Source organism: Eulemur rufifrons, chromosome 6 (genome assembly GCF_041146395.1).
Source record: "Eulemur rufifrons isolate Redbay chromosome 6, OSU_ERuf_1, whole genome shotgun sequence".
NCBI classification, from domain to species: domain Eukaryota; kingdom Metazoa; phylum Chordata; class Mammalia; order Primates; family Lemuridae; genus Eulemur; species Eulemur rufifrons.
Window position 1 is genome coordinate 43,492,120 of NC_090988.1, and position 26,017 is coordinate 43,518,136.

A 26,017-nucleotide genomic window follows, 5' to 3' on the forward strand; every position below is an offset into this window, starting at 1 on the left:
GGCCTGGGGCTGTACAGATGATCTCCCTATTTGATGCTATTCTCTCCCAAACTTACTATTGATTACACTTGGAAAAAAACTGGTCCCAGAAAAACTTTTTCTTGGACTCATCTTCCTGGTCATTCATTACACATTCAACTGACCACAGTGCCTTCACAACCCCCTCACTTCTCAGTCCCACAGAGGGATGCCTGCCTTTGCTACTTGTCAGACAGACCCCATTTAATGGTCTAATCCACTCTTATTTGTACCGGTCTAAAATAATCTTCTCTTTTATGTTTAAGGTTATTTATTACATCATTGTAGTAGCAAAAGATTGGAAATAGCTTACATACCATCAACAAGGAACAGGTTAAACTATGGGTGGCCCAATGCAACTATAGCAAAGAGAAAAAGGAATCTCTTTATGTACTAATATAGAAATATCTCCAGGATATATGTATACTAATATCTGTAGTATACTATCTTTTGTGTAAGGGGAAGACAATGAGAGAGAAATGAGAATATGAACATATTTACTTCCATCTGGATAAGTAAATATTGGAAAAATACTAATAAAAGTGGTTATTAGTGGCATGGAGGGGTATAGGGAATGAGGTGGTCAGGGATAGGAGTGGGAAGGAAACTTCTCAATGTATTCTATTTTATATCATTTGACTTTTGAACCATGTGAATATATTACCTATTCAAAACATAGTAAAATTTAAAACAAAAATAAGACTCTTCCACATACCCGTTTAACTTCTCAGTAAACCCTATTTCTATATAGGTGACTCAAAGGCCTGCAGATATTCCTTTTTCCAAGAACTGGGTAGGCAAGACATATTTTAGATAAAGCCAAATATGGCCTGACAGATCTGGGTCAGGCCATTCAGTTGAAAGCTGCTGCCTCCACAAATGTTTGACAACATATGGCTAATGACAATATCTTTTTCTCCCTCAAAGAGTGCCTCCCAATGATTAGTACTTCTCTCCTAAATTTAAAGATTGGGATGTGTTAGCTTCTGCCATGGATTTTCACATGGCTGTATAAATTTTAGATTTTAGAGAGCATATTTGCTTATATACTTAAGCTTTTAGACTTTTGGTGTTCATTTTTGGTTTTGTACTAACAGACAAAAAATGGTAGAAGTAGGGCAGGCCAAGCCATTCTCATCTCTCAATCTTAATTATTAACTCATTCATTTAATACATAGCATTAATTTAACAAATTTTTATTGAGAGTCTGTTATTGGTCAGGCACTATGCTAAGTGCTGGGATAAAATGTGAGAAAGACAGACACCTTATCTTCATTGAATTTGCATCCTGGTAGATGAGAAAAATGCTGATGAATAGGATAGCATGGGAGTGCATAGCAGGTTCCTCCAACCTAATGTAGGAGAGGTTAGGGAAAGCTTTTCTTAGAAGTAAATTTAAACTGTCTGTAGAATGTGTAAGAATTGTCCAAGAGAAGAGGAAACATGAGAGTACAGTAGCTTGAAAGCCTTCACAGCACTTCCTGTTCCTGGGAAAGAAAATTACCTTTCCCAACAGCCGCATCATCCAGGGCTACAGAATAAGCAGCTCCAAATAGACTCAAGTAAGAGATTCCCTGGTCAGATTAATCCCATTATGGTCACATCCACATTTACTTTAGTCCCTGTCAGAAGTCTGAGTCTTCATAATCTGACTCAATCCTTCCCCTCCTCCACCCACTATCCCCATGCAAACTCTTTCACTGGGCCCTTTGGAAACCCAGATCTATGACCAGCAAATCAGCAAAGTAGCCAAAGTATTAGTGCAGTAAGTGAAAGGGTGTGTTGGCATCAGACTGCCTGGATCCAAATCCTGACTGTCACTTATTGGGTGACCTTAAATAAGGTCTTACTGATGGGAAAGGAAACCAGAAAGTTAAAATCTTCAGTGAGGGATATGAGGAGGACATGGCATGATTTCACGTTGGTGTAACTATGCAAAAAAAAAAAAAAAAAAGAATTGTCCAAATAGCTTTAGCAAACAGAGTTTTTAATGAATATCATTAATGGAATATATTCCAAGGATAAATAGAACTGCAAAGAGATCTTAGTGAATTTCATTCATTAGTCTTATTGTTAGTTGTAATATTGGCATTATGTTAAAACTCAATATATATATATACACATATATATATATATTGAGGCTAGAGCAAAAATAATTATATCCAAGAGGGAACATGAGAGTATAGTAGGTTGGAAGTCTTCATGGCACTGATCATCATTAGGGCAACCATTAGGAGAAAGGTTAATGGAGAATTTTACAATGGAGGAATTAGATTGTCACTATTTGAAAACATTGGTCAATCTTAGCATTACTAAAAACAGGACAGCTAAATACTATGTACTTCCTGAAGTGATGCAGTATTCAGAGCAGCACCTCCTAGGAGGTATTCTTGCCAAAAATGTTGAACCTTAAGATAACTAAGCCCTAAGAACTAACTTCTTGTTTACAGGAAATATGAAGACTAGTGGGAAAAGTAAAATGACATCACAGAAAAGCAAACAGATAAATCTAGAATATGGGACACTCAATAGGACAATTGACCTGGTTTCAAACAAATGGCATTGGAGAAAGGTGGCTAGGGAGGGGAGGGTTGCTGTCCCAGATTAAAAGAAATTTAGGAGACATAACAACCATCTGAAATGCATAGAATTAGCTAGATCCTGATTCAGTTAGGTCATCTGTAGATAGACATGTTTGAGACAATTGAATATGGATTGGGTTTAAATGATATCAAGAAATCCGTAATCATTTTATTAGTTGTCATCATGGCATTGTGGTTATAGGAAAAAAATGACTTTATAGTTCATGATGTACCCTGACATATGTAGGGAAATGACACGATGTCTAGGATTTACTTTAAAGTATGTCTGCAAGAAAAAAAGGAAGGGGGATGAAGCAAGTATGGCAAAATCTTGATAACTGTTAAGTCTGACTGATAGACGTATAAGGATTCTGTGTATGCACAGAATTCTCTCCACTTTTGTGTATGAGTAAAAATTTTCAATATTTAAAAACTTAAAATGAAAAAAGAGCTTGGGTTTCTGGTCTCGAACTCCTGAGCTCGAGTGATCCTCCCGCCTCAGCCTCCCAGAGTGCTAGAATTACAGGCGTGAGCTGCTGCGCCCAGACTAACTTGGGTTTCTGAAGGAGAGAGGAGGAGAAATGATTTGGAATTGCCAATGAGAAGTAAGAGTACCACAGACAAGTTCTGGCTCTGAAATGCCCATTGGGGTGAGAGATGAAACAACTTCCACTGAAGAAGCGCAGTCCTTGCTATCAGAATATGAAAAGCTCTGCTCCTACTCTGCTAAATCTCTCATGCGCAAATTTCTTCTACACTTGCCCTTCCTTCCCCCATCAAAGCAGCAATTCTCAATTTCAGTGGCAGCAACTGTGGGGTTTGATTAGTTGAGAAGTATACCTGTGATTTGCCACTATATTAATTGTTTACAAATACTAGTCATTTTAAAATAAAACAAAACAGATTCCAAATTAGTCCACAATGGTATAACTCTCATTCAATTTCATTCAAAAATGCTTTCCTGGCCAGGCGCGGTGGCTCACGCCTGTAATCCTAGCACTCTGGGAGGCCGAGGCGGGTGGATCGCTTGAGGTCAGGAGTTCGAGACCAGCCTGAGCAAGAGCGAGACCCCGTCTCTACTAAAAATAGAAAGAAATTATATGGACAACTAAAATATATATACAAAAAATTAGCCGGGCATGGTGGCGCATGCCTGTAGTCCCAGCTACTCGAGAGGCTGAGGCAGTAGGATCGCTTGAGCCCAGGAGTTTGAGGTTGCTGTGAGCTAGACTGACGCCACGGCACTCACTCTAGCCCGGGCAACAGAGCGAGACTCTGTCTCAAAAAACAAAAAAAAAAAAAATGCTTTCCTAAGAGGGAGATAAAGACATGGAAATGCAGCTAGCATCCTGGGAATTGCACATAATCCATGCAAATATATATGTAGTGCTTGTAAACATAATACAGCAGTGCCCTGGACAGTGTCAATTACCTGATTCTTCAATTTTTGTCCAGTCATAACATCCACTGATGGTCTCAGTGCCCCTTACAAATCATACTTCATGAGTAAACAGGCAAACTATATTAAAGTGAACAGACTGGTCTCTGTACTGCAGGCATACCTGATTTTATTGCATTTCATGTTATTGTGCTTCACAGATAGGGCCTTTTTTGTATAAATTGAAGGTTTATGGCAACCCTGCATTGAGGAAGTGTATAGATACCATTTTTTCCAACAGCATATGCTCACTTTGTGTCTCTGTGCTTTGGTAATTCTTGCAGCATTTCAAACTTTTTCATTATTATATCTGTTATGGTGCTCTGTGATCAGTAATCTTTGATGTTACTATCATAATTGTTTGGGGGTGCCATGAACCACACCCATATAAGATGGCAACTTCATGGATAAATGTGGTGTTGTTCTGACTGCTCCATGGACTGGACGTTTCCCTGTCTCTCTCTCCCTCTCCTCAGGCTTCCCTATTCCCTGAGACACACAATAGTGAAATTAGGCCAATTAGCAACCCTACAGTGGCCCCTAAGTATTCAAGTTAATGGAAGAATCACTTGTTTCTCCCTTTAAATCAAAAGCTAGAAATGACTAAGCTTAGTGAGTAAGTTGTGTAGAAAGCCAAGACAGGCCTAAAGCTAGGCCTCTTATGCCAGTTAGCCAACTTGTGAATGAAGGAAAGTTCCTAAAGAAAATTAAAAGGGCTACTCCAGTGATAAGAAGCAAAATAGCTTATTGCTGATATGGAGAAAGTTTTCACGATCTGGATAGATGATCAAACCAGCCACCACATTCCCTTAAGCCAAAGCCTAATCCAGAACAAGGCCCCTAACTCTTCAATTCTATAAAGACTGAGAGGTAAGGACATCACAGAAGAAAAGTTGGAAGCTAGCAGAAGTTGGTTCATGGAGTTTAAGGAAAGAAGCCATCTCCATAACGTAAAAGTGCAAGGTGAAGCACCCAGTACTGATGTAGAAGATGCAGCAAGTTACCCAGAAGATTTAGCTAAGATAATTGATGATGGTGACTACATTAAACAACAGATTTTCAATTTAGGCAGGATTATATTAGAAGAAGATGCCATCTAGAACTTTCATAGCTAGAGAGGAGAAGTCAATGCCTGGCTTCAAAGCTTCAAAGGACAGGCTCTCTTCTTAGGGGCTAAGGCAGCTGGTGCTTTTAAGTGGAAGCCAGTGCTCACTTACCATTACAAAAATCCTAGAGTCCCTAAGAATTATGCTAAAAGGAATGAAACTGGATCTATATCTCTCTCCATACACAAAAATTAACTCAAGATGGATTAAAGACTTAAGTGTAAGACTTGAAACAATTGTTAATATCTTAAGCTAGTGAACCTCACAGAATTCTTACCTGGCTCTATTAGCTCCTTCCCTCCAAGGACTTAGAGTGTCATCAAATCCTGACTCATGCTATAAGTCATTTAATAAAATAAATAACCATTCATGTTGTTAAAACCTCTGTGTAAAATGTAAATAGGAGCATATTTCTTAATATAATAAAAATATCTATCTCAAATCAACAGCTAAACACTAGAGGCATTCCTATTAAAGTTGGGAATAAGACAAAGAAGTTTATTATTGGTCAAGATAATAAAATAATAAATATTGCAAAGAAAGAGGAAAAATTATGGTTATATATTAATACAATATGGTTATATAATTGTCTACCAAAAATTTGAATAAATAAGCTGAAAATAAAAAAACTGTTAAGAAAGTTCAGTGATGTAGTCAGTTAAAAATTTAACAACAAAAAAATCAATATCTTTCCTTTATAGGAACAATAACCATTTAGAAATAGAAAGGAAGAGGTAATTTATTCCAGTAACAAAATTTGCATAAAAACTGGGAAAAAGAAATGAATAAATTTAATGCACTTTCCGTGAAAATTCTAGCTGTTTTTGACTTGGAAAGTTTGCTAAAGTTATGTGGAGAAATAAATATTTAAGTATAGCTAGAAAATTCTGAGAAAGTATAAGTAACAAAGAGGGACTTGCCATGTGAGATATTAAAATGTATTGTAAAACTCCAATAAAAAATTTAGTGATTTTGCTTCCAAAATTGTTAGACTGATTAATGAAATAGAAGAAAAAGACCAAAAATAGATCCAAATGTGTGTAAGAATTTAATATATGGCATACACGTTGGGAAATCAGTGGGGCAAATACAGATTATTCAATAAATGGTATTGTTGCAGATAACTTTTTGAAAAGTTGTACTTTTTTCTCTTTGGAGGCTACATTTTAAAAACTTACTTCCCTTTTAATTTTCTCCTTTTCTCTTACTCCAACTGGAGAGGCTCTTAAACCATGTATATTTAAGCCAGAATTTTATAATTTAGGGAAAAAATACAATAAATCAATCCATGATGTTGAATTTTGCCTAAGGAGAAAATGCAGTTGAATGGGATTGCCAGCCACACAGTACACCTGTACTCAAGGCAGGCCAGAGTATATACATCACCTTGAACTGTGTGTTCTATACTTTAGCAAAACCTTTCCAAATGGAAAGATTAAGAAAGACACAGAATCCTTTTATTTATTCTTTTAGATACCATAGGTCATACATTTTTTTGCCCCTTGCAGAATGGTTTTCACTCAGTTGAACTTCAGTGTTATGCCTCCAGTCAAAAGTGTAGACCTTTTTCATTCATTCATTCAACAAATATTTGTTGAAGCCTACATTGTGCCAGGCACATTTGGGAAACTATCAGTGTCCAGCTTTCCTGGAACTTGTTTTCTATTCCTCTAACAAATAGTCATATAAAAGCAGCTATTGTTGAGGCTATCTGTTGTATGATTCAGTTTCCCATAGAGAAGTTCCTTTAAGACTTAAGAACTAGAAAAGTAGTTAAATAATTCACATATACTTTACTCATGAACAAACAAAGGAAAATTTATTTCTCTTTTTTGTTTGTACTGCCAGGAAGCTTAATCTATTTTTAGCACAGCTTGAATAACTGTGTAAGATATTGCATCCATCCAATTCCAATACTAACCTTTCCCCCCTTTCAGAACTCCTCATCTTCCTATTTCATCTATATTTTCATTGGCCTTGTTTTTTAAAAATTCAAATTGTCTTATTTTATTGCAGTCTAATGTATTTGTAAACTGCTTCAAATCTCAAATCCCTTGTGGAGTGTCAACCTAAATAACAAACAGAGATATAGTCTCTTAAAGAAAAGATATTTTGGGGGGAATAGAGCATTGCCAGGGAATGCCATAGCAAACTATGTGTGTATTCAAGGAGGGAAAGGAAGACAAAGATCTTTAAAGGAAAAAATGGAAATTACATAATCGTTTTGAAATAATTATCCTTGGCTACACAGATCAATAACAACTGTGATGCCTGTTCAAGGTTGAACAGGCAGTTGCTGGACAGATGTCCTTGCAGAAATATTTTTTGTGTAAAGTTGTGATGGCCTTTGTGCAAGGTTGTGGTTTTTGCAGTCTTTTTGATAGCTTTTGTTATCAGGCATGCAAGCTTGAGAATCTTCTCTTCATGGCCTTCCCTGGCTTTATTTGTCAGGGTTGGTTTTGTTTGTTTTGTTTTTAACATTAGTGACTCCATTTTGATTCTGACAACTTTCACAGGAACTAGGGGAACTAGATAAACAACATCAGGAAGAAAGAGACAAATCCAAAATGTGGTGCATTCTTCAAGACAACTAACATGGTCTCTTCTAAAAGCCAAAATTATGAAAACCTAAAAAGCGGAGGGAACTGTTCTAGTTTGAGAAATTAAAACAAACAACAAACAAAAAACCAAACTCTATACTAACCTAAAGTAGTGACTCCTGATTGGATCCTGGCTCAAAAGAAAACATCTGCTTATAAAAGATTGAGAATAACTGAGGACTTTCTTTTGGTAAGCAATGCCATACTACATTTTTTTTTATTTTTATCTTTTAATTGACAAATAATAATTGTGCATATTTATGTGATACATAGTGATTTTCCATACGTAACAATGTATAGTGATCAGATCAGGGTAATTAGCATGTCCATCATCCAATTGAGGACATCTTAATATGGCCCAGATATTAGTAAATGATTGTTAATTTTCTCAGGACTTGGTAATATATTATGATTATGAAAGAGAACGTCCTTATTTTTAGAGATGCATACTGAAATATGTAGGGGCGTGGTGTCTTGTTTGCAACTTTGGGATGATTTAGCAAAAAATAGTACTTACAAATACCTACATAAAGCAAATATGGCAAAATGTTAAGTGTCTAAGTGTTGAGCCTGGGTATTGGGCAGTATTATTGAATTGGGGGAAAATTTTGGAGCTTGTTATTTATTTTAGCCAGTTACTACGATATCACTAGAAAGCTGGAATTACTCCTACTCCGGAGCAACCTGAACTCTCGCGATACTACAGGCAGGTGGCGCGCGAAACGCGGTGGGAGGGGCTGGAAGGAAAGAGACTGACTTCCGGCCAGGCCATCGTTTGGGTGGCGCGGTCGAGTCATCGCTGGGCCTCACCGCTTCGATCTCGCATCCCTCCCCCCGCTCAAGCGCGGGGGGGTCGACCAGCCAAGTGAGGTGGGAGGCGACTCAGACCTTTCCCTCCACTTCGTTTTGGCCAGCGCCCCGGGTACTCGCTCTGGGGCCCAGTCTGAGTGGCCGGGGCCTACATCGGCCCGCCGCCGGGCCTCATGAGGCATAGCCTGACCAAGCTGCTGGCAGCCTCAGGCAGCGACTCCCCAACCCGCAGCGAGAGCCCGGCGCCGGCCGCGACCTGCTCGCTGTCCGCGGACCTGATCCGGGCTGCGGCGGGGGAGAAGGAGACGGCGGCGGCCGGATCTCTTGGCCGCAAGCAGCCGCACAGCGACGTGGGCGAGTTGGAGGCCGGGACGGGGAGCCGCGGCGGCGTGGCCGTGCGCGCGCCCTCGCCCGAGGAGATGGAGGAGGAGGCGGTCGCCAGCGTCCCTGGGGAAGAGACCGAGGATATGGACTTTTTGTCCGGGCTGGAACTCGCGGATCTTTTGGACCCCCGGCAACCAGACTGGCACCTGGAGCCCGGACTTAGCTCGCCTGGGCCTCTCTCCTCGTCCGGCGGAGGCTCGGATAGCGGCGGCCTGTGGAGAGGGGACGACGACGACGAGGCCGCGGCTGCTGAGATGCAGCGCTTTTCCGACCTGCTGCAGAGGCTGTTAAACGGTATCGGAGGCTGCAGTAGCAGCAGTGACAATGGCAGCGGCGAAAAGAGGCGGAGAAAGTCCCCGGGAGGAGGCGGCGGTGGCGGCAGCGGCAACGATAACAACCAGGCGGCGACAAAGAGTCCCCGGAAGGCGGCGGCGGCCGCTGCCCGTCTTAATCGGCTGAAGAAGAAGGAGTACGTGATGGGGCTGGAGAGTCGAGTCCGGGGTCTGGCAGCCGAGAACCAGGAGCTGCGGGCCGAGAATCGGGAGCTGGGCAAACGCGTACAAGCACTGCAAGAGGAGAGTCGCTACCTACGGGCAGTCTTAGCCAACGAGACTGGACTGGCTCGCTTGCTGAGCCGGCTGAGCGGCGTGGGACTGCGGCTGACCACCTCGCTCTTCAGAGACTCGCCCGCCGGTGACCACGACTACGCGCTGCCGGTGGGAAAGCAGCAGCAGGACCTGCTAGAAGAGGACGACTCAGCGGGAGGAGTGTGTCTTCATGTGGACAAGGATAAGGTGTCGGTGGAGTTCTGCTCGGCGTGCGCCCGGAAGGCGTCGTCTTCTCTTAAAATGTAGGGTCAAGTAATCTGCTCTTTATCCGCGTTTACCCCTTTCAACTCCCTTACACCATGTAAAACACCTTAGTGGGACATCTTCACTGGACACATTTCAGAGGAGGAAAAAAAGTAATATTGAATCTTTAAGTGTTTTAGCTAAAAGCATGAATGTGACACAGTAACCAACTCCTAATGATAACATGTGACTATTAAATCTCTCTGACAGTTTCTTTTTTAGGTGATTTCCTTCCTGCCAGGCTCCGTTGTAGGGGTTACAGAACAGTCGTTCCCGCCTCACAACCTGGTAAGGATCCATCTCTTCACGTAACGCTCATGCTCTGCTGCTTAGTCTACTTTAATGGGCAACATCTCAATTTGTGTGTGTGTGATTTTTTTTTTTTTTTTTTTTGGAAGGTGGGAGGGGAATCTAATTTGGGCCCTGTCCACCCTGGAAACAGACTTGTGCTGGTCATAATGTTTTTAAGGTGTTTCTTCTGGTTGAAATAGCTGTTAATGTGTCCCCTTATTCAGACTTATGTGTACCTAGCTCTTCTGTCCCCAGTGTGGACATGGCCTTGGATGACATCGGTTCCAACTGTACACTGAAACCTGCTTATAGAGATACAGTTTGGAGACAGTGAAACAGGTGAAGTTGAATGGAAGTTCCGAGTTGTACAAGGTGCAAATTGGAATTCCAGTTTTAGAGCAACTTTTCAGAGGTTGACATTAAGTATTTGGGGCATGCACAAATGTGATAGTTATTTTGCTGGTGATGACAGATAATCTTAAATATTCAAGAATACCTTTTAGTTTTCAGTAGAAGGTGCAGAAATACAAACTATCCAGAGTAACAAATTTTAATATCTCACCATTAGAGAAGTTGGAAATTAACACATACATATCAGACTTCTGTGTTTTAGTTAATTGGAGGAAGAATAAGAATGGTTAATGAAATGTTTCTCTGAGGACCAGCCCAGTGATTACCCCATCACTGAGTATGAATAAATTGTCGAACACCTTTATTTTTGTTGTATTAAAATTTTAGGTTAAATTTATGTATGTATGATTAGATATTGAAGGTTGTGAAATGTGAATGAAAACGTGTAAAGTGAGGTTTCACAAAGAATCTTACTCTGTATTTCAAAAGTATTTGTCCTATTTAAAAATAATTCTTAAAATTGAGTGGTTCTGGCCGCTTAAATGACATTGATTGACACTATTTTTCCAAAGATGGGATGTATTCTTCCCTTGAAGTACTCTATTATCTGTTGTCCAGTTATATAAATAGAGTTGTGGTGTCCTTCAGGGTAAGAGGCATTAAATTCTTTGTGAAACATCACTGTTTGATAAAGTATATACGTATTTAGCATCCTTGTTTTTCTTTGTGCTAAAGTGGATACAGCTGTTGGGGCAGAAGAGACGGGACCAGCTGCTGGCCACATTTCCTGCTTTATTTTAAAAGGTAGTATAAGAAATGAGGAAACAGAGGTAATATCAGGGCTTCTGCTGTCTTTTATTTTTAAAATGTTCATAATTAAAAAGTTTTCCAGCAGTCCAAAGATGTAAGTTATCTTACACATATAATGTTTTATTTTGTTGTTATTTGGTATGAAAATGGAATCCTTGTTCTTGCACAACTGTAAACATTTTGTTGCTAGATAATACGGGATTTGAGACCTAAGTTGGTCTCTGGTTTCCAGTGGATCACAGCATATTTTGTAAAATCATCTACTGCACTTAAGCATGAATGGGTAGTAGCCAAACTCACAACCTGGAGTGATGAACCTGCTTATACCTAAGGGCAGGAGCAAGCCCCTCACAATGCAGCTGCATGGATTTTTAGTGCCTACTGAATTATATATATATATATATATTAAAAAAAAAAAAACCAAAAGTAGTTGGAAAGATTATTTGAAATGACTAATTTGTGCTATCTTTATGAAATATGTTAAATGTAGCTTTTTGAAACAGAAGCCTTGAATTGAAATTTAACTAATACTTGAACATTTTGTATATATTTCTTTGTATATAATTTTGTGCAGTACCAATGACAAAAATATGGTGTCGTACGTAATAAAACCAGGTTTGTTGATCTTTCAGTTATGGGCTCAAAGAATTTATTCATCTCTAACATGAAATTGAAAAATAATGGATGAAAATAGGAAAAATTATTGTTGTTAATAATGACTGTGGGTCTTAATCAAAAGGTTCTGGAAGCAGTAAGTTTGTTTTTCTAAAAATTATACCATTCCCTTGGAATATTTTCTTCCTTATGTCAGTGCTTTTCCTGCATTATTGGAAGTTTGGGGCTGGGGGAGAAAGTAGTCAAAGCTTTCTGAATTGGGATGCTTTGAAATTCCAAGTGTAGATTTTTAGAATGTCATTTTATAAATGGCAGTTTTTTGGAATTACTTGATTAAGAAATTTTGAAAATGGAAAGATTAGTATGGCCTATTTTTAAAGCTGCTTTATTAGGTTCCTTATGTTTTTATTGTCTTTTCTTAGTTTCCATTTCATTATTTTTTTCCTAGTTTTGGTGACTTAGTGATTTTGTCATTTTTTACATCAACTTCATGGTCTTGTTTTTACATGATAATTGCATGTATTTAGGACCTCTCTAACAGGGGCTTTAAATAAATTTGGTCATATTTATGTGTAAGCACATTTTACTGTAAATGTTTGGGTTTCTGAATTTAAACAGATCTGTTTATTTCAGTATGTAGTAAACAATATCTTACAGTGTCCTTTTCACTACTTGTTAATTAAAAAAGCTATGATTAATATGAAACTGTTGTCTTACTATTTTTAGAAAATTGTGTTCTGAATGATTAGTATTTGGATAAAGGAGATTTCTGGAATATAAAATGGATTGTTTTGAAATTTTCAGGTTTGGCTTTATTTACTCTAATGGTATTTGGGGAACCCTTTTGGTTATTTTTGTGCCTCTATGGTAAAATGATACAGAACCAGACTAAAGATGTAGCTTTTTAATATTTGTTTTCTGATGGTGGCAGGAATTCATACATTAATTGAACTAACACATCATATTGACCTATTTCTATCATTGACTTTCTTTGACCAGACTTATCTTAAAAGTCCACGTTTGTTAAAATGTCACACCTCTGATATCATCCAACAAAAAGTATTCGAAGTATTTTAAATATTTGTGCATTTTATAATCACTGAATTAATCTCTCTCTCTTCTCTTTAAACAGCTTAGCAGTGTCTGCAAAAACGAATCTTTTCCTACAACCTGTTAACTGAATGGACTGATGGTAACAAAGTAATTGTGGGAGCCATGTCGGTCAAAAATTTGGCATCTGCTGAAAAAATGAATGCCATTTTCAAGTTCCCAAATTACTTCTATACTGATTTCACTTTCCAGAAATGGAGATATGAAAAGATTCTCTGGAATCCTTGAAAGACTTAATAGAGATACATGAGACTAAGTTAATCTTGGAACAAAATTATACGTTTTTTTTGTCTTTCATGGGAGTGATACTCAGTTCTTTGCATACCTTTTAAAAATTGTAACCATTGGAGAAGAGATTTATAGTATTTCATCAAGAAATATTAGAGTTTTTACACAATCAAGAGCACATTCTATGGAATTACATTTAGTGTTCTAGAATTACATAAACAGGCCATCAGTGATCACAAGGCATATCATGAGTTTGTGTTTATTTCCTGGAACATGAGAGCTAATTTGGAATACAGACAGACACCTTGCCAAATAGATTATAAAAGTTAATGTGAAGTCCTTAATTATAGAGAGTAGTCTTTTTAAATAGACGCACTGATTTGTCTGTATATCTTTGAAAAAGTGATTATGATTAAATGTGTGGGTAGTTAATTGCAATTTAGGGTAACACCAGGATGTGTGGATTCTGAGGTTTTGGCTTCTTGAGCTTTCTCATAGTACTTGACACTGTTTTTAATAATTTGAGGTTTCTAATGAATGGTATATTAGTTTCTACTGTTTTATATTAAAATTTCTCTAGTGTTATATATAAGGGCTTTAGTATTCCGGATGATGGGAGTGGCTTTTTTGTGGCAAATGGTTGTTTTACTTAATTGAAATATTTTTCCAGTTTATTACAAGTGTGAAAAAATACTGAAAACTCTGGATTGTTTTATTTCATTTCGTTGGACATTCCTTCACCTGGGGTAGACTGAGTTATTTTATCTTATTTACTCATTTGGGAAGTGTGCAGATGATAAAAAAGGGGAGGAGAGCGGGTAGGAGGTAGGCTTAAGTGGCTGGCTGATGCTGCAACAGTACAGGTGGTTATAATTCTACAACAGTACAACTGGTTATCATTCTTTAACCAAAGGCACCAACATTATTTACCCATAATATGACCATAATTACAACTTTGATAGAACAGAGTGGGTAATTCACTGATGATTAATTGCCCTTTTAATATGTGATTTACCTAGTTTAGCATTTTGAAGGTGTAGTTTAAGGTCTTGATAGTTTAGTCAAATTTGTAAGCTAAATAATCTGACGACTCTTGAAAGTTAAATATTTAGTAAGATATATTTACAACTTTTTTCCCCCAGATTCACTATCGATATAAAGTTTTGAGACCTTCCTAAATGTTTATGTTTTTACTGTTTTTCTGAGCTGTGTTTTCATTTATTTGCCATCTAAGCCAGGGATCAAAAAGGTGAAGTCTCCCATTAGAAATGCAGTGTTGTTTGGCAAGCACAGTATTTTTCATATATTTGAATTTGAATACTTTTATGTATAGCTTCAATACTCTAAGCCAGTCATTCCCTGTTGCTTAAAATATATCCTGTAATTTTTGTTGACCAAAACTTGTTAAAAATATTTTGCTCAATTTTCACAATGAACTAATTTAAAAATGTAGTCACTAATTGTGTTTTCAATATTTCTGTAGTTAATACACTGATTTGAATTTTATTGGTAGCTCATCTTCCTTTAGAGTGTGCCTCCAAATTCTGTATGTTTTCCTGTACATCCACAGAAGTTAGCTTCTTGTACCCCTCTGGCTTTGTACTATAGTTTGGGGTTTACAAAATATATTAATGTCTTAATATAAACATAACGTGAACCCTCTTTTTTTAAGCCAAATAACTATACAAAGTGAATTGTAAGTGACAGATTTAAATAGTTTATCTACCATGACTGGACAGAAATATTAAAAACTATTTTCCTGACTAATTGAGAGCAGTGTTCTTTAGGTCTTAGCTACAAATGACTAAATGTGCTTAAATTGCAATGCAGATCACTTCAGGTTTACATGTCATGTGTTTGCCCTCTGACCAAATATTTTGGTAATGTAAATTTGTAGCAACAGACTTAACATGCTTTGTTGCTTAAGTTGCCTATTTCTACTAATTGGAAAGATGACTTAAGAAATACGTAGCAGAGGACAGATATTAGAAATTCTTTTTGGTTACAGAAATACTTATTTATAAATGATACTATGCTAGGGAGTGAATACCTTGGGAATGTTTAAGGACAGGTAAGAAAACATTTTAAATTATCAACAATCTGAAGTTTATATTAGTGGGTTTTGAATTATCTGAGTTGATTATACCATTCTGTATATTCTTAAGGAGCCTAACTCAGTAATTTGGCTTCCTTATTTTTGAAATTACTTTTAATTCATTTTTTGCCATGATAAGTAGAACTCTGCTTTAAATAAAAGTGACAGAATGCAGATAAAATGGATAATTTTGGGTCCGAGAGCTTTTCATCTTGATATTTTAGCTTATAAAAATAAATAGGTAATTTTTTCCCCTTTAGATGTTTTATATATATATATTTTCCCTTATTTCTTGTAAAAGTAAAGCATATTCATTACAGAAAACTTGGAAAAATCCAGAAACAGTCAAGAAAAATCACCCATAACTCTATAACCCAGAAAATATATACAACAGTAAACATTTTGGCATGTTTCCTTTTAGTCTATTCTGTGCCTCATAGATAGATTCTTTTGCCTCATAATTGGAATCATTTCTTATATAAGGCTGGTAGAGAGTACATTTTATGTGTCAAAAGAACAAATCTGCTTTCTGAAAAACTGAAAAATGTATTTTATTAATTTCACTGGAGTTTTAAATCTTTGGCAGCACTGCTTTATATAATATTTTCCTTTAAACGAAGTTGAAAGCCTATTTCACTGGGAAAGCTGCCTTTTGTACATTCTTTTCATATAATTTTAAGTAGCATAAGATCACTTAAGAATAGTTAAGTGCTCATGAATATGATCTAGGATGGGTACTTAAAATTTTGTTTGGTACTTTTCTGTGATGATTGGCTTGCTTCATAAAGTGTTGGTCTAGGCCTGGACTGTCCAATAAGCATTAGCCACATGTGGCTAAAATTTTTAAATTAATTAAAATTTAAAAATCTCTTACTCAGTTGTAGCTACAGTTCAGATGCTCAACAGCCACATGACTAATGGCTAACATTGACAGTGCAGGTATAAAATATTTTCACTATCACAGAAGATCTATTGGACACTGCTGATTTGGATGCTGTCACAAAATAGTTTAGAGAACTAGGATAGAAATTTTAGGAAGGAGAACACAATAAGTCACTTCAAAAATTTAAATGATCTTTCCCACATATCATATGGGGCAGTAAAAAAAATAAGTGAACTATCTCAGGAAATGAATTAACTAGGATGTTTCACTGAGGGTCAGAGAGGTTAATTTGCTTAGCACTACACAGCTAAAAAAGCAGCTCAGGTCTATGATTCTGAAGAATGACCCCTCAATAGATGGAAGCTTCAAAGATAGACACTGCCTAAATGTTAAAACGACAGCTGTCCAAGATATAAATAAGGTGATTTTTTTGAAGTAGGTAGCGCTCTATCATAATAGCTCAAGCTGGTCCTGATTGTCTGTCAGTAAGATTGAGATTGATCCCATTGTGAAGAAGGTTAAATAAATGTATTCTAAGATTCTATGGATTAGTAATACCTATGGAAACACTTTGCATTGAGAAAATGAAGTAAAAGAAACATTTGCTATAGAGTATTTATACATTTTTTTCATTTTCATTCCTCTTTGGCTTCATGAACTCTTCAGTGACAAGTGGCTGTATAGCTATTCATTTTTTCCTCTTGTGTTACAGTCCAAACTCAATGCTTAACGTAAAGAAATGGAATGAGCAAGGTGGAAGAGATAATATTTGGCAAACTAGTGAAGTCATGCTCTCAAGTGGGTAGCCTTTATGGGATTCAGCCTTTGTTGCCCAGTTGTACCTTGCGATAAATTACAAGTCTATGTTTATTCATAACATTAGACATGGGTTATTTTTACCATTTTATTTTTTTATGAGTACATATTTGCTTAAAATCAGTGAATTTATAGGCCAGGTTCAGGTAATTGAAGGGCCTTTATAAGTAGTTTATATTGTCTAGATCCAAGGTATGCTGCAAACACAGTCTGGAGCAAAATGGGAAATAACATCTTTCTAAAGACAGGCTTAGAAATTCTAATCCAGTACGTTAAGATGTTTCCTTTCTCTGGTAGCAGAATTGATTGATACCTGCAAGAAAATAAAAGACTGTTGTGTCACGTAGCAAACCTATGAACAATATTTATATTAACCCTAGAAGTCTTAAAACTAAAGATTGAGGTCATGCTACACTCTTTAGCGTCCATTAGTCCTAAAAACTGTCCTCTGTTTTCTTTTACCCCTTTCTCCAGCTCACCTCTGGAGGCTCATATAGCATAGATTGCTAATGCAGGAGTTCAACAGAGAATAACCATTATAGCTTGACAATTTCTGGCATTTTCCTTTAGTGCAAGTGCTCAAACTTAGGTACCTAAGAAAACTATTCATATAATAAAACTTTCATGTTAGGTATAGTACTGTGTGCAGCTTTGTAGTGAACATTCAATACACAAATTAAGGTTAGTAGCATGACTACACAGTGTGAGAAAGTTCTAGAACTATTTCAAATTCTTGAAAAGTAAAATTTGATTACTTATAAGAAAAAACAAGTCTTATTAACAACTTCTAATCAAGAAGGTAACATTGCCGTTGGTCTAAATGCCTTAAAAACAAAATAAATTTGCTATTTTAAGTTGTGAGTTTTCTAGGTAATCACATTATAAAAGTTTTTAATTGATTATGAGAAAACAGTCCTACCTGGCTGCTAGGCCACCATTCACAGGGATAGCCAGGAAAACAGGATACAGACCACCCAAAACAAGACCAACCAGTCCACTCCGAGTTACTGTACAGGTTTCACAGTTCAAATCACCTAGGAAATAAATTCATTCTGGAATTGAAGGTCATAATAGTCAAGCAAACAAATGATTTAAAGAATGCAAAATGCCCTGTATCACAGATATTTTTAAGGTAGTAACACGGCAAATGCAATTCTACAAGGCATGTTAAAAGGTACAATTCCATGTATGGGTAACTTAAAATAGCTAGGAATAACTGATGGTTATAAACCAGCTTAGGAAAAAAATTTCTCTTACTTGTTTTGAACTTGCATATAATAATCTAAGGGTTTGGGCTATTTTTAGCTTTCTGTACTTGTTTTGTGTTAACAGACCTTGCCTAATATTTTCACTCAGTCTATTGGACAGTAGGTTTCCCTTGATTATAAAAATTCTTTCCACATTGGTCATGGGAGTTCAAACAAAGTATCAATTTAAACAAATTTGGAGTAGCACTTAACATAAAGAAAATTTAGATGAACTAACTTTCCTAGCCTCCGTGGTAACATTTTCGTTTGAAATCATTCATCAAAAGATTTTTTGTGATAAGCTATACTCAAAGCACTCAGCAAACTTGGTAAATTTTCAAAAGGAAATCACATCTCCATTTATTTAATAAATCTTGTATATGTATTTAGTGCTTTGAGAGATTTACTACATAAAGAGTCTTATTCCCATAAAAATATTTTTCCCTTTAAGGAACTCCTCTGTAAAATATAAATTTAAAAATTCTAAGGTAGCCAGTATTTTAAAAAAAAAGTTTCCAAATATTTCTTACTCTAAATGATCACTGTGAGGAAGGTAAGTTAGACAAAGCAAAAGTATTTAGAACTGCTGTGTATATCCATCTTACCAGTAGACCATGCTAATGTGAATTAGTTGCCCCACTACATAGAGAGGTTAGCATGATTCAATCTTATCCAAACACTCAGCTACATTACAGCATATAGCTACTTGATATTAATGCTTAAGTATTAACTAAAGTTGCAAATAACATATACCAAAGCAAACTCTATGGTGATAGTGAAATAGAATTTACCTGTGGTCAAAGGTAAACTTACAAAACTTGTGTAAGCTACCTGTGCTGTGAAAAATGGGATCACTGCCATTGGTAAGCCAGCAGCAATACGAGCCTGTGTCACATTCAAGGTGCGTCGAAAAAGACTGTTGGCTATTAGGCCACAGAGACCAGCATTAAGTCCAATATATGTTGATCCATGATCAAGTAAATTCCTGAGAGGGTAAGAAAACATAACTTTTTCTTTGGTTCCATTGTGTATGTGAGTTCTCCAAATCTGCCATGTATTACAGAATTTACCAAGACTTTGGAATACAGTAACTGGATACACCTGTGCCTTACAGCTCTGTAAAACGAAAATCTTAAAAAAAACCATTACGTTTAACCTATATATTAATATTTTTATTCTAAAAGTCTTTTGGTCAACACTTTAGGATACAGTAATACATTCAGATTCTGTTAAACGTATTTTGTGATTTTGCAAAGGATATCAGTATAGAAATTTCGTCCTAATTATGTAGCAAGGCACAGCTGAAGAGTCTGATTTGCATACCTCTGAGCTACCATAATAACCAATATTTACCTCTCTAGCACAATATACCATAAAGTAGTACTATCTTATAGTCATTGATTTATATGTCAGCCTTCCCCACTAGTCTGTAAACAGTTTGAAGACAATGGATACAAAGGGGTTTTCAATTTGGTTTCAGCAGCACTTGACACAGAAGGTGTTGAATAATGTGGAGTTAACATGTTTTCTTTCACTATTCCCTGAAGCATTAGTGTCAGTATTGGGAGATGGGGGAGTACTAACATTTAATCAATACTCTATGCCAGGTACTTTACAGCAACCCATTGATGAAGAATAAATTGATGTTTTGAGATAGTGGAAATGGATTTTAAGCCAAGGTATGTATGAATTTATAACCCATGTTCTATACATTCTTTAGTTTTGGGAAAAAATACCTAACATTATTGCTGGTTATTGAAAATGCTGACTCCAATTCAAACTTTTCAGCCTACCACTTCACTTTGTCACTACCTGCATTGCCATCTATGATGCAGACACTCTCTTAAATTTCTCATTACTCTTAACTAGCCAAACTAGCTACACAGTACGCCCTCATCTGTGGTTTACACTGATTTTCAAACAGCTTTTGTAGGAAGTCCTAGTTAAGCTCCCTACATAGTATAAGTTATTACTTTTTCTACTTATCACTTTGCAATCATAATGATGCCTGTCATTTCACTTACTGAGAACCCACTACATGCAGCAGACTTAGTACTAAAGGTGCAAAAAATTATCTTCTACCTTCAAGGTTTTCATAGTTGACTATTATTGGAGAAGAAAGATAATGAAACTTGAAATATAACAAGTCTATAGAAATGGTAATGGCAGTACCAGAGAGTGGCAGTACAGAAACTTTAGGGTACACAAGATAATAAGAGTGATAACAACCTAGAGAACCCACCAAACAACCACAGAAAACATGTAAATGTGAAAAGCGTGTGTTTTTTGTGAGGGTGGAGGGAATGAGAAACTTGAGTACTTCCTCTAAAATAGTAAGTTATTTCATCTTCATAACAATCATGAAATATGTATTATCCCCATTTTAGTAATAGTAACCAATGCTCAGAGACATAAATTATTTGCCCATATTCCTTTGTTATACATAAAAATAAACCCACATTTATATGTATATAAATAAAAACAAATAGTGCAACTGGAATCTGAATAGCAAAGTTTGCTGTCTCCGAACCAGATTTTATATAGCTAAAGTCAAATTTTTGTTTTTAGGTTAACTATTATGGGTACATAATATATTTATAGGGTACATGTGCTGTTTTGATACGGGCATACAATGTGTATTAATCAAATCAGGGTAACTGGGGTATCTGTCTCCTCAAGCATTTATCATTTCTTTGTGTTAGGAACATTCCAATTTCATTCTTATAGTTATTTTAAACTATAACTTATTGTGGATTATAGTCACTCTGTTGTGCTATCAAATATTATTCATTCTATCTAACTATATTTCTGTACCCATTAACCACTTCCATTTCCCTGCCCCCCAATACCCTTCCTACACTCTGGTAAGCATCATTCTACTCTGTCTCCATGAGATCAATCATTTTAATATTTAGCCCACATATGAGTGAGAACATGTGAGATTTGTCCTTCTGTGTTTGGTTTATTTTATATAACATGTTCTCCAGTTTCATCCATGTTTTTGCAAATGGCAGGGTTTCATTCTTTTTTATGGCTATGTAATGTTTGATTGTGTGTATGTAACACAATTTCTTTATCCATTCATCTGTTGACAGACACTTAGGTTGATTCCATGTCTTGGCTATCGTGAATAGTGCTGCAATAAACATGGAAGTGCAGGTATCTTTTAAACATACTGATTTCCTTTCTTCTGGATATATACCTAGCAGTAGGATTGCTGGGTCATATGGTAGTTCTATTTTTTTTTTTTTTTGAGGGACCTCCATACTGATATCCATAGTGGTTGCACTAATTTACATTCCCACTAACAGTGTACCAGGGTGCCCCTTTCTTCACATCCTAGCCAGCATTCGTTATTGCCTGTCTGTCTTATAAAAGCCATTTTAACTGGAGTGAGATGATAGCTCATTGCAGTTTTGATTTGCATTTCTCTGGTCACTAATGATGTTGAGCATTTTTTTTCATACACCTTTTGGACATTTGTATGTCTTTTGAAAAATATCTATTCAGATCTTTTGCTGACTTTTTAATCACATAATTTGATTTTTTCCTATTGAGTTGTTGGAGTTCCTTATATATTCTAGTTATTAATCCCTTGTCAGAGGGTAGTATACAAATATTTTCTATCATTCTGTGGGTTGTCTCTTCCCTTTGCTGACTGTTTGTTTTACTCTGCAGCTTTTTAGCTTGATGTGATACCATAAAGTCAAATTTTTCAGTTAATTCAATTAGCATGAAATTGTTGTTATCCCCTTGCCAATTTTCCAAAAAAGTTCCTATAAAACTAGAAACGCATGACTTTTTGACAAAAAATACACAGGAAATAGGTAGACACATATAAGACCAAATTTAACAAATGGCAATGAAATATGTGGTACGTGAAATTACTTTGTAGATCATAAAATGAAGTTTTTGGTATTAAAAAAGCTCCATACACTTAAGAACATACCAAGTAACTGTTAAACATATCTACTTGTTTGATAATGTAAGAAGGAATGAGGATTCAAACTTAAAATGGAAATGAAAAGAAAAAATAGGAACTAAGCAAAGATAACAGGACATCGTCATCTGCCCAGCTTAGGTGTCAACGATTGAAAGCAATTTATTTCCTCCTGCAGTTGCAGCTCCCCCATGCTCTCCTTTCTAATTTGGTCAAGACCCTAGTGACACAGCCTTTCTTTTCAAAGCTGCCACTGTCTATTCTCTTGCTTGTGTCAGTCTTTCCGGCTTCCTCTACCTTGCTGGCCTGGAAACATGGACACATGTCCTATTTTGCTTTAAAAGTTTTCTGTTATTTACGTCAGGAAAACAACTAAAAGGGTGTGTGTTGGGATGGATGGGTGGAGAGATATGTAGCATTTTTGAAATCTCATCACGTTATTACTGCTCTTGGTTTATAGGTTCTCCCTTGTTGAGATGGTATGCCGATCTTGGCAGCAAGATCGGAATTTGTGCAGTTTTCATTCCTGAAAGATAATAAGATTATACCTTCAAAATATATTTCAAATCCATCCTTTTTTCATCTCAACTGCTACCACCCTACTATCTCCACTAACCAGGATTACTACTCCAGTTTTTCTACTGGTCTTGGTATTTCCTTTCTCTCATATCTTAAATCTGTATTCCAAAAAGCAGCTGGAACATTCTTTACAAATGTTAGATGGATCACATCATTCCCCTGCTTAAAATCCTTCCTGTTTCTTATGTCCATTTCCTTTGTACTTCAGTAACAATGGTTCCATAAATATGGCAAACCCTTTGCTATCCTGTGGCTAGGCATATGCCATTTCTTCTACCTGAGATACTGTCTCTCACACCTCCTCAGGCTGGCTTCTTTTCATCCTTTTAAAGTCAGAGAGACCTTCTTGACTGACAAGGTCTAAGAACATTTTGTGAAAGTGCAATGTATTAAGAGTTGCCTGTGTTGTCTTGGATAAGTACACTGTCTATATACTCCTTATATTTTCTTTTTCTCTTTAATAATATCTTAAAGATCTCTAGCCATGATCCCATTTTCTCTGACATCCCCTGTCTAGCTATGTGTGTGTTCCATGGTACTCTTTTAGATTGGTAAGCTAATTCATTTCATATTGATAGAAATGAATTGAGAAAGAAGACATTTTAAAAATTATTTTAAAGTTTTATTTAAATAGGTCTGTAAATGTTACATTTTACTACACTCTAAGCTGAATGGAAAAACTAAATCATTATTAATGAGCAATGTGCAAAGACATGAGTTCTAGCCTTGACTTCCACAATTAGCTATGTGGTGTTGAGCAAAATGGTTAATCTCTCCAGGTCTTGGCTTTCTCATTCAGGCAAGAAAAGGGCTCAGTTTCCTTCTGACATCCTATGTTGTTTACACTCAAACCACCAGATAAATCTGAGGTAATCAGTGACGGAAATCCACCCAATAAAAAGATATTTTTAAATTAAGAAGGAATCTTACCTTTCAGATTCTGGAAGCTGGTTAATTTTTCTGAGTATGATACTCAAAATTGTTGAATTTTCCTCACTAGTATCATCTGGCTTATGATTTTCCATCTTGAGCCTTAAAAACATAAAAATACCACTTTTCAAAAATGTACATCTATAGAAAAAACAAAAAAAAAAACTTTAAAAGCCTGAAGACTAAATACTTAATTTTAAAAGCACTGTAGAGTTCATAATCTGAAAAATCAATGCATATGTACCATACTGGGGAAAACTAAAGCCAAAACAATAACAACAACAACAAAATAACAAAAAAACAAAACGAAGTGAAACAGAAACCAGAACATGAAAAGCAACACATAAAGCTTCTAGGAAATATAAAATATCTTTATAACCCTTAAAAATATTTCCTAAACAATTCACAAATAGCACTTAACAATAAGACTTATAAAACTAACATTAATATTAAAATTTAGAACCCGTGGTCATCTATAGATACTATAAAGATAAACTATTGTTGGAGAAAATGTTTGCTTGCAATGCAACTGACAAAGTAGTTAGAACCCAGAACATATACTCAACTACAAATGAATGACAAAAAAAGGTAAGCAACCCTATAGAAAAATTGACAAAAGATTTGAACAGACACTTCATGAAAAAAGGAAAGTCAAATAGCCAATAAACATGAAAATATGCTCAACTTCATTGAAATTAAAATCTGACAATTCTCATTACTGGCAAGAATGTGAGGTAGCTGACACTCTCATGTGCTGCTGGTGGAAGTGTAAATTGTACCCTAAATGGGTACAAACACTTTAGGAAAGAATTTGGTATTTAGTAGGTAGAAGACACAGATACCCAGCACTTTTACTTCTAGTATACCCTAGACCAGGGATCAGCTAACTTTTCTCTAAAGGACCAGATAGTAAATATTTTAGGCTTTGCAGGTAACATGGGGTGTTTGTTTAATTTTTTTTTTTAGCTCTTAAAAGATATAAAAAAATCATTCATTCTTAGCCAGCTGGCTGTACAGAAACAAGCTGTATGCTGGATCTAACCTACATGCCAGTATTTTGTTGATCTCTGCACCAGTTAGGGTGAAAATGGTGAATGATGAGTTTTCAACAGATTTGCCTCATTAACAAATTTTTTTATTTTTTATTTTTTTTTAGAGACATAGTTTTGCTCTTGCTCAGGCTGGTCTTGAACTCCTGAGCTCAAGAGATCCTCTGGTCTTGGCCTTCTAGAGTGCTAGGAGTACGTGAGCCACCACACCTGGCCCATTAACAAAGTTTTAAGCAGATCTGGCTCAATAAATTTCAGGGTAACAGTTAAGAAAAGCAAAAGTTCAGGGATAACAGCAAAGGACAACATGGTTTTATGGTCATATTTTTTTGGTTCACTATCATTTGCTACAAGATTAATTTACTGCACTAATTTAACATATATTTATTGTTACCTGTTTTAAATATGTAAGAAGTCATTTGGAAATACTGAGTGCACTGAAATTCCACATCTCTAGACTTAAAATTAACCTAATAAGTACAATGCAACCTTACAAATTTAGGTCTAGGTTTCCAGGACTCAAGTTTTTGCGGGCCTTGGCTACAATAACATGATAGACACAAACCCTGCTGTACAGGAGCTCTGAGTGATTTTGTGTATGGGGTGGAGGAATGTATGTTGTCAAATTCAGTATATAGAGAGAAAGTGTATAATGTATATGTCAGAAATAAAATGATTTCCTCAAAATGTTAAGCCAAATGCTATCACTCCTATGTTTTACATATTGGCGAGGTTCTGAGTTCCATGAAATATACATTTCTAGGGTGTGTCTAAAGTCACCCTTAATTCAGTATAAGTCCTGACGGGGCAGTTCTTGTAGGACATCGTGTCTTCGTTATTAGTAATACATCTCTATCAAAGACAATGCCACCTTTAAATACTACAAATATTTCAAAAGATTTTTGCATTAGCTATCTCACATCACTCTTATGCGAGCTCTGAGATACAGGAAATGTGTAAAGTGGGACATCTGTGACTCTGTAAAGTGGCGATAAACTCGGGATTAAATTCAGTCACAGAGAATTTTTCCTTCTATTTCCTCCTAGGAAAGTGAAGAGACGGTCAGTACCGTTGGGCCAACTCCCCTCCTCTCTGATCTCATTCCCGCGCTGCTAGTGGCAAGCGTGTCACCTCGCTGTGCTCCTCCCGATACCGGGACATTTTCTTCACCCCTTTTTCCCGAATGTCAGTACCTTATGCTCTCCTTCTTCCAGCAGCCGCTCCCGCCTCCGATTTTCGTCAGCCTCGCTGGGGCTCACTGCAACCTTTGTTCAACTATACTGG

At 36.5% G+C, this 26,017-nt stretch overlaps 2 protein-coding genes across 6 annotated transcripts; one reads left to right on the forward strand and one right to left on the reverse strand.

The window, feature by feature from the left end:
• The first annotated feature begins 8,532 nt into the window (after positions 1 to 8,532).
• CREBZF (CREB/ATF bZIP transcription factor) lies at positions 8,533 to 13,847 on the forward strand. Of its 5 annotated transcripts, XR_011233670.1 has the most exons (4): positions 8,533 to 9,788; positions 10,000 to 10,077; positions 11,167 to 11,235; positions 12,989 to 13,847. XR_011233670.1 is itself a non-coding variant. In XM_069469130.1 (2 exons), exons 1-2 carry the CDS (start codon positions 8,728 to 8,730, stop codon positions 10,013 to 10,015), a joined length of 1,077 nt encoding a protein of 358 aa, XP_069325231.1. In that variant the 5' UTR covers positions 8,533 to 8,727; the 3' UTR covers positions 10,016 to 11,641. The 5 variants fall into 5 exon arrangements, 2 of the variants coding, with proteins under 2 accessions (XP_069325231.1, XP_069325232.1); XR_011233671.1 differs by lacking the exon at positions 12,989 to 13,847 and having other exon boundaries at positions 10,336 to 11,641; XR_011233669.1 differs by lacking the exon at positions 12,989 to 13,847 and having other exon boundaries at positions 11,167 to 11,640.
• Positions 13,848 to 17,090: 3,243 nt separating this feature from the next.
• Positions 17,091 to 26,017, reverse strand: TMEM126A (transmembrane protein 126A). Its single transcript, XM_069469132.1, has 5 exons — positions 25,927 to 26,017; positions 23,685 to 23,786; positions 19,027 to 19,220; positions 17,908 to 18,022; positions 17,091 to 17,301 (listed from the first exon to the last, which is right to left on the reverse strand). The coding sequence occupies exons 2-5, from the start codon at positions 23,777 to 23,779 to the stop codon at positions 17,118 to 17,120; spliced, it is 588 nt and encodes a 195-aa protein (XP_069325233.1). The 5' UTR covers positions 23,780 to 23,786; positions 25,927 to 26,017; the 3' UTR covers positions 17,091 to 17,117.

Excerpts from the sequence above, each read along its gene's own strand:
- TMEM126A (XM_069469132.1), bottom strand. The coding sequence starts at position 23,779 with ATGGAAAATCATAAGCCAGATGATACTAGTGAGGAAAATTCAACAATT. Across the intron at positions 19,221-23,684 it reads CAGCTTCCAGAATCTGAAAG|GAATTTACTTGATCATGGAT; the intron begins GTAAGATTCCTT and ends TTACCCTCTCAG. Across the intron at positions 18,023-19,026 it reads AAGTTTACCTTTGACCACAG|GTGATTTGAACTGTGAAACC; the intron begins GTAAATTCTATT and ends TTTATTTCCTAG.
- CREBZF (XM_069469130.1), top strand. The coding sequence starts at position 8,728 with ATGAGGCATAGCCTGACCAAGCTGCTGGCAGCCTCAGGCAGCGACTCC.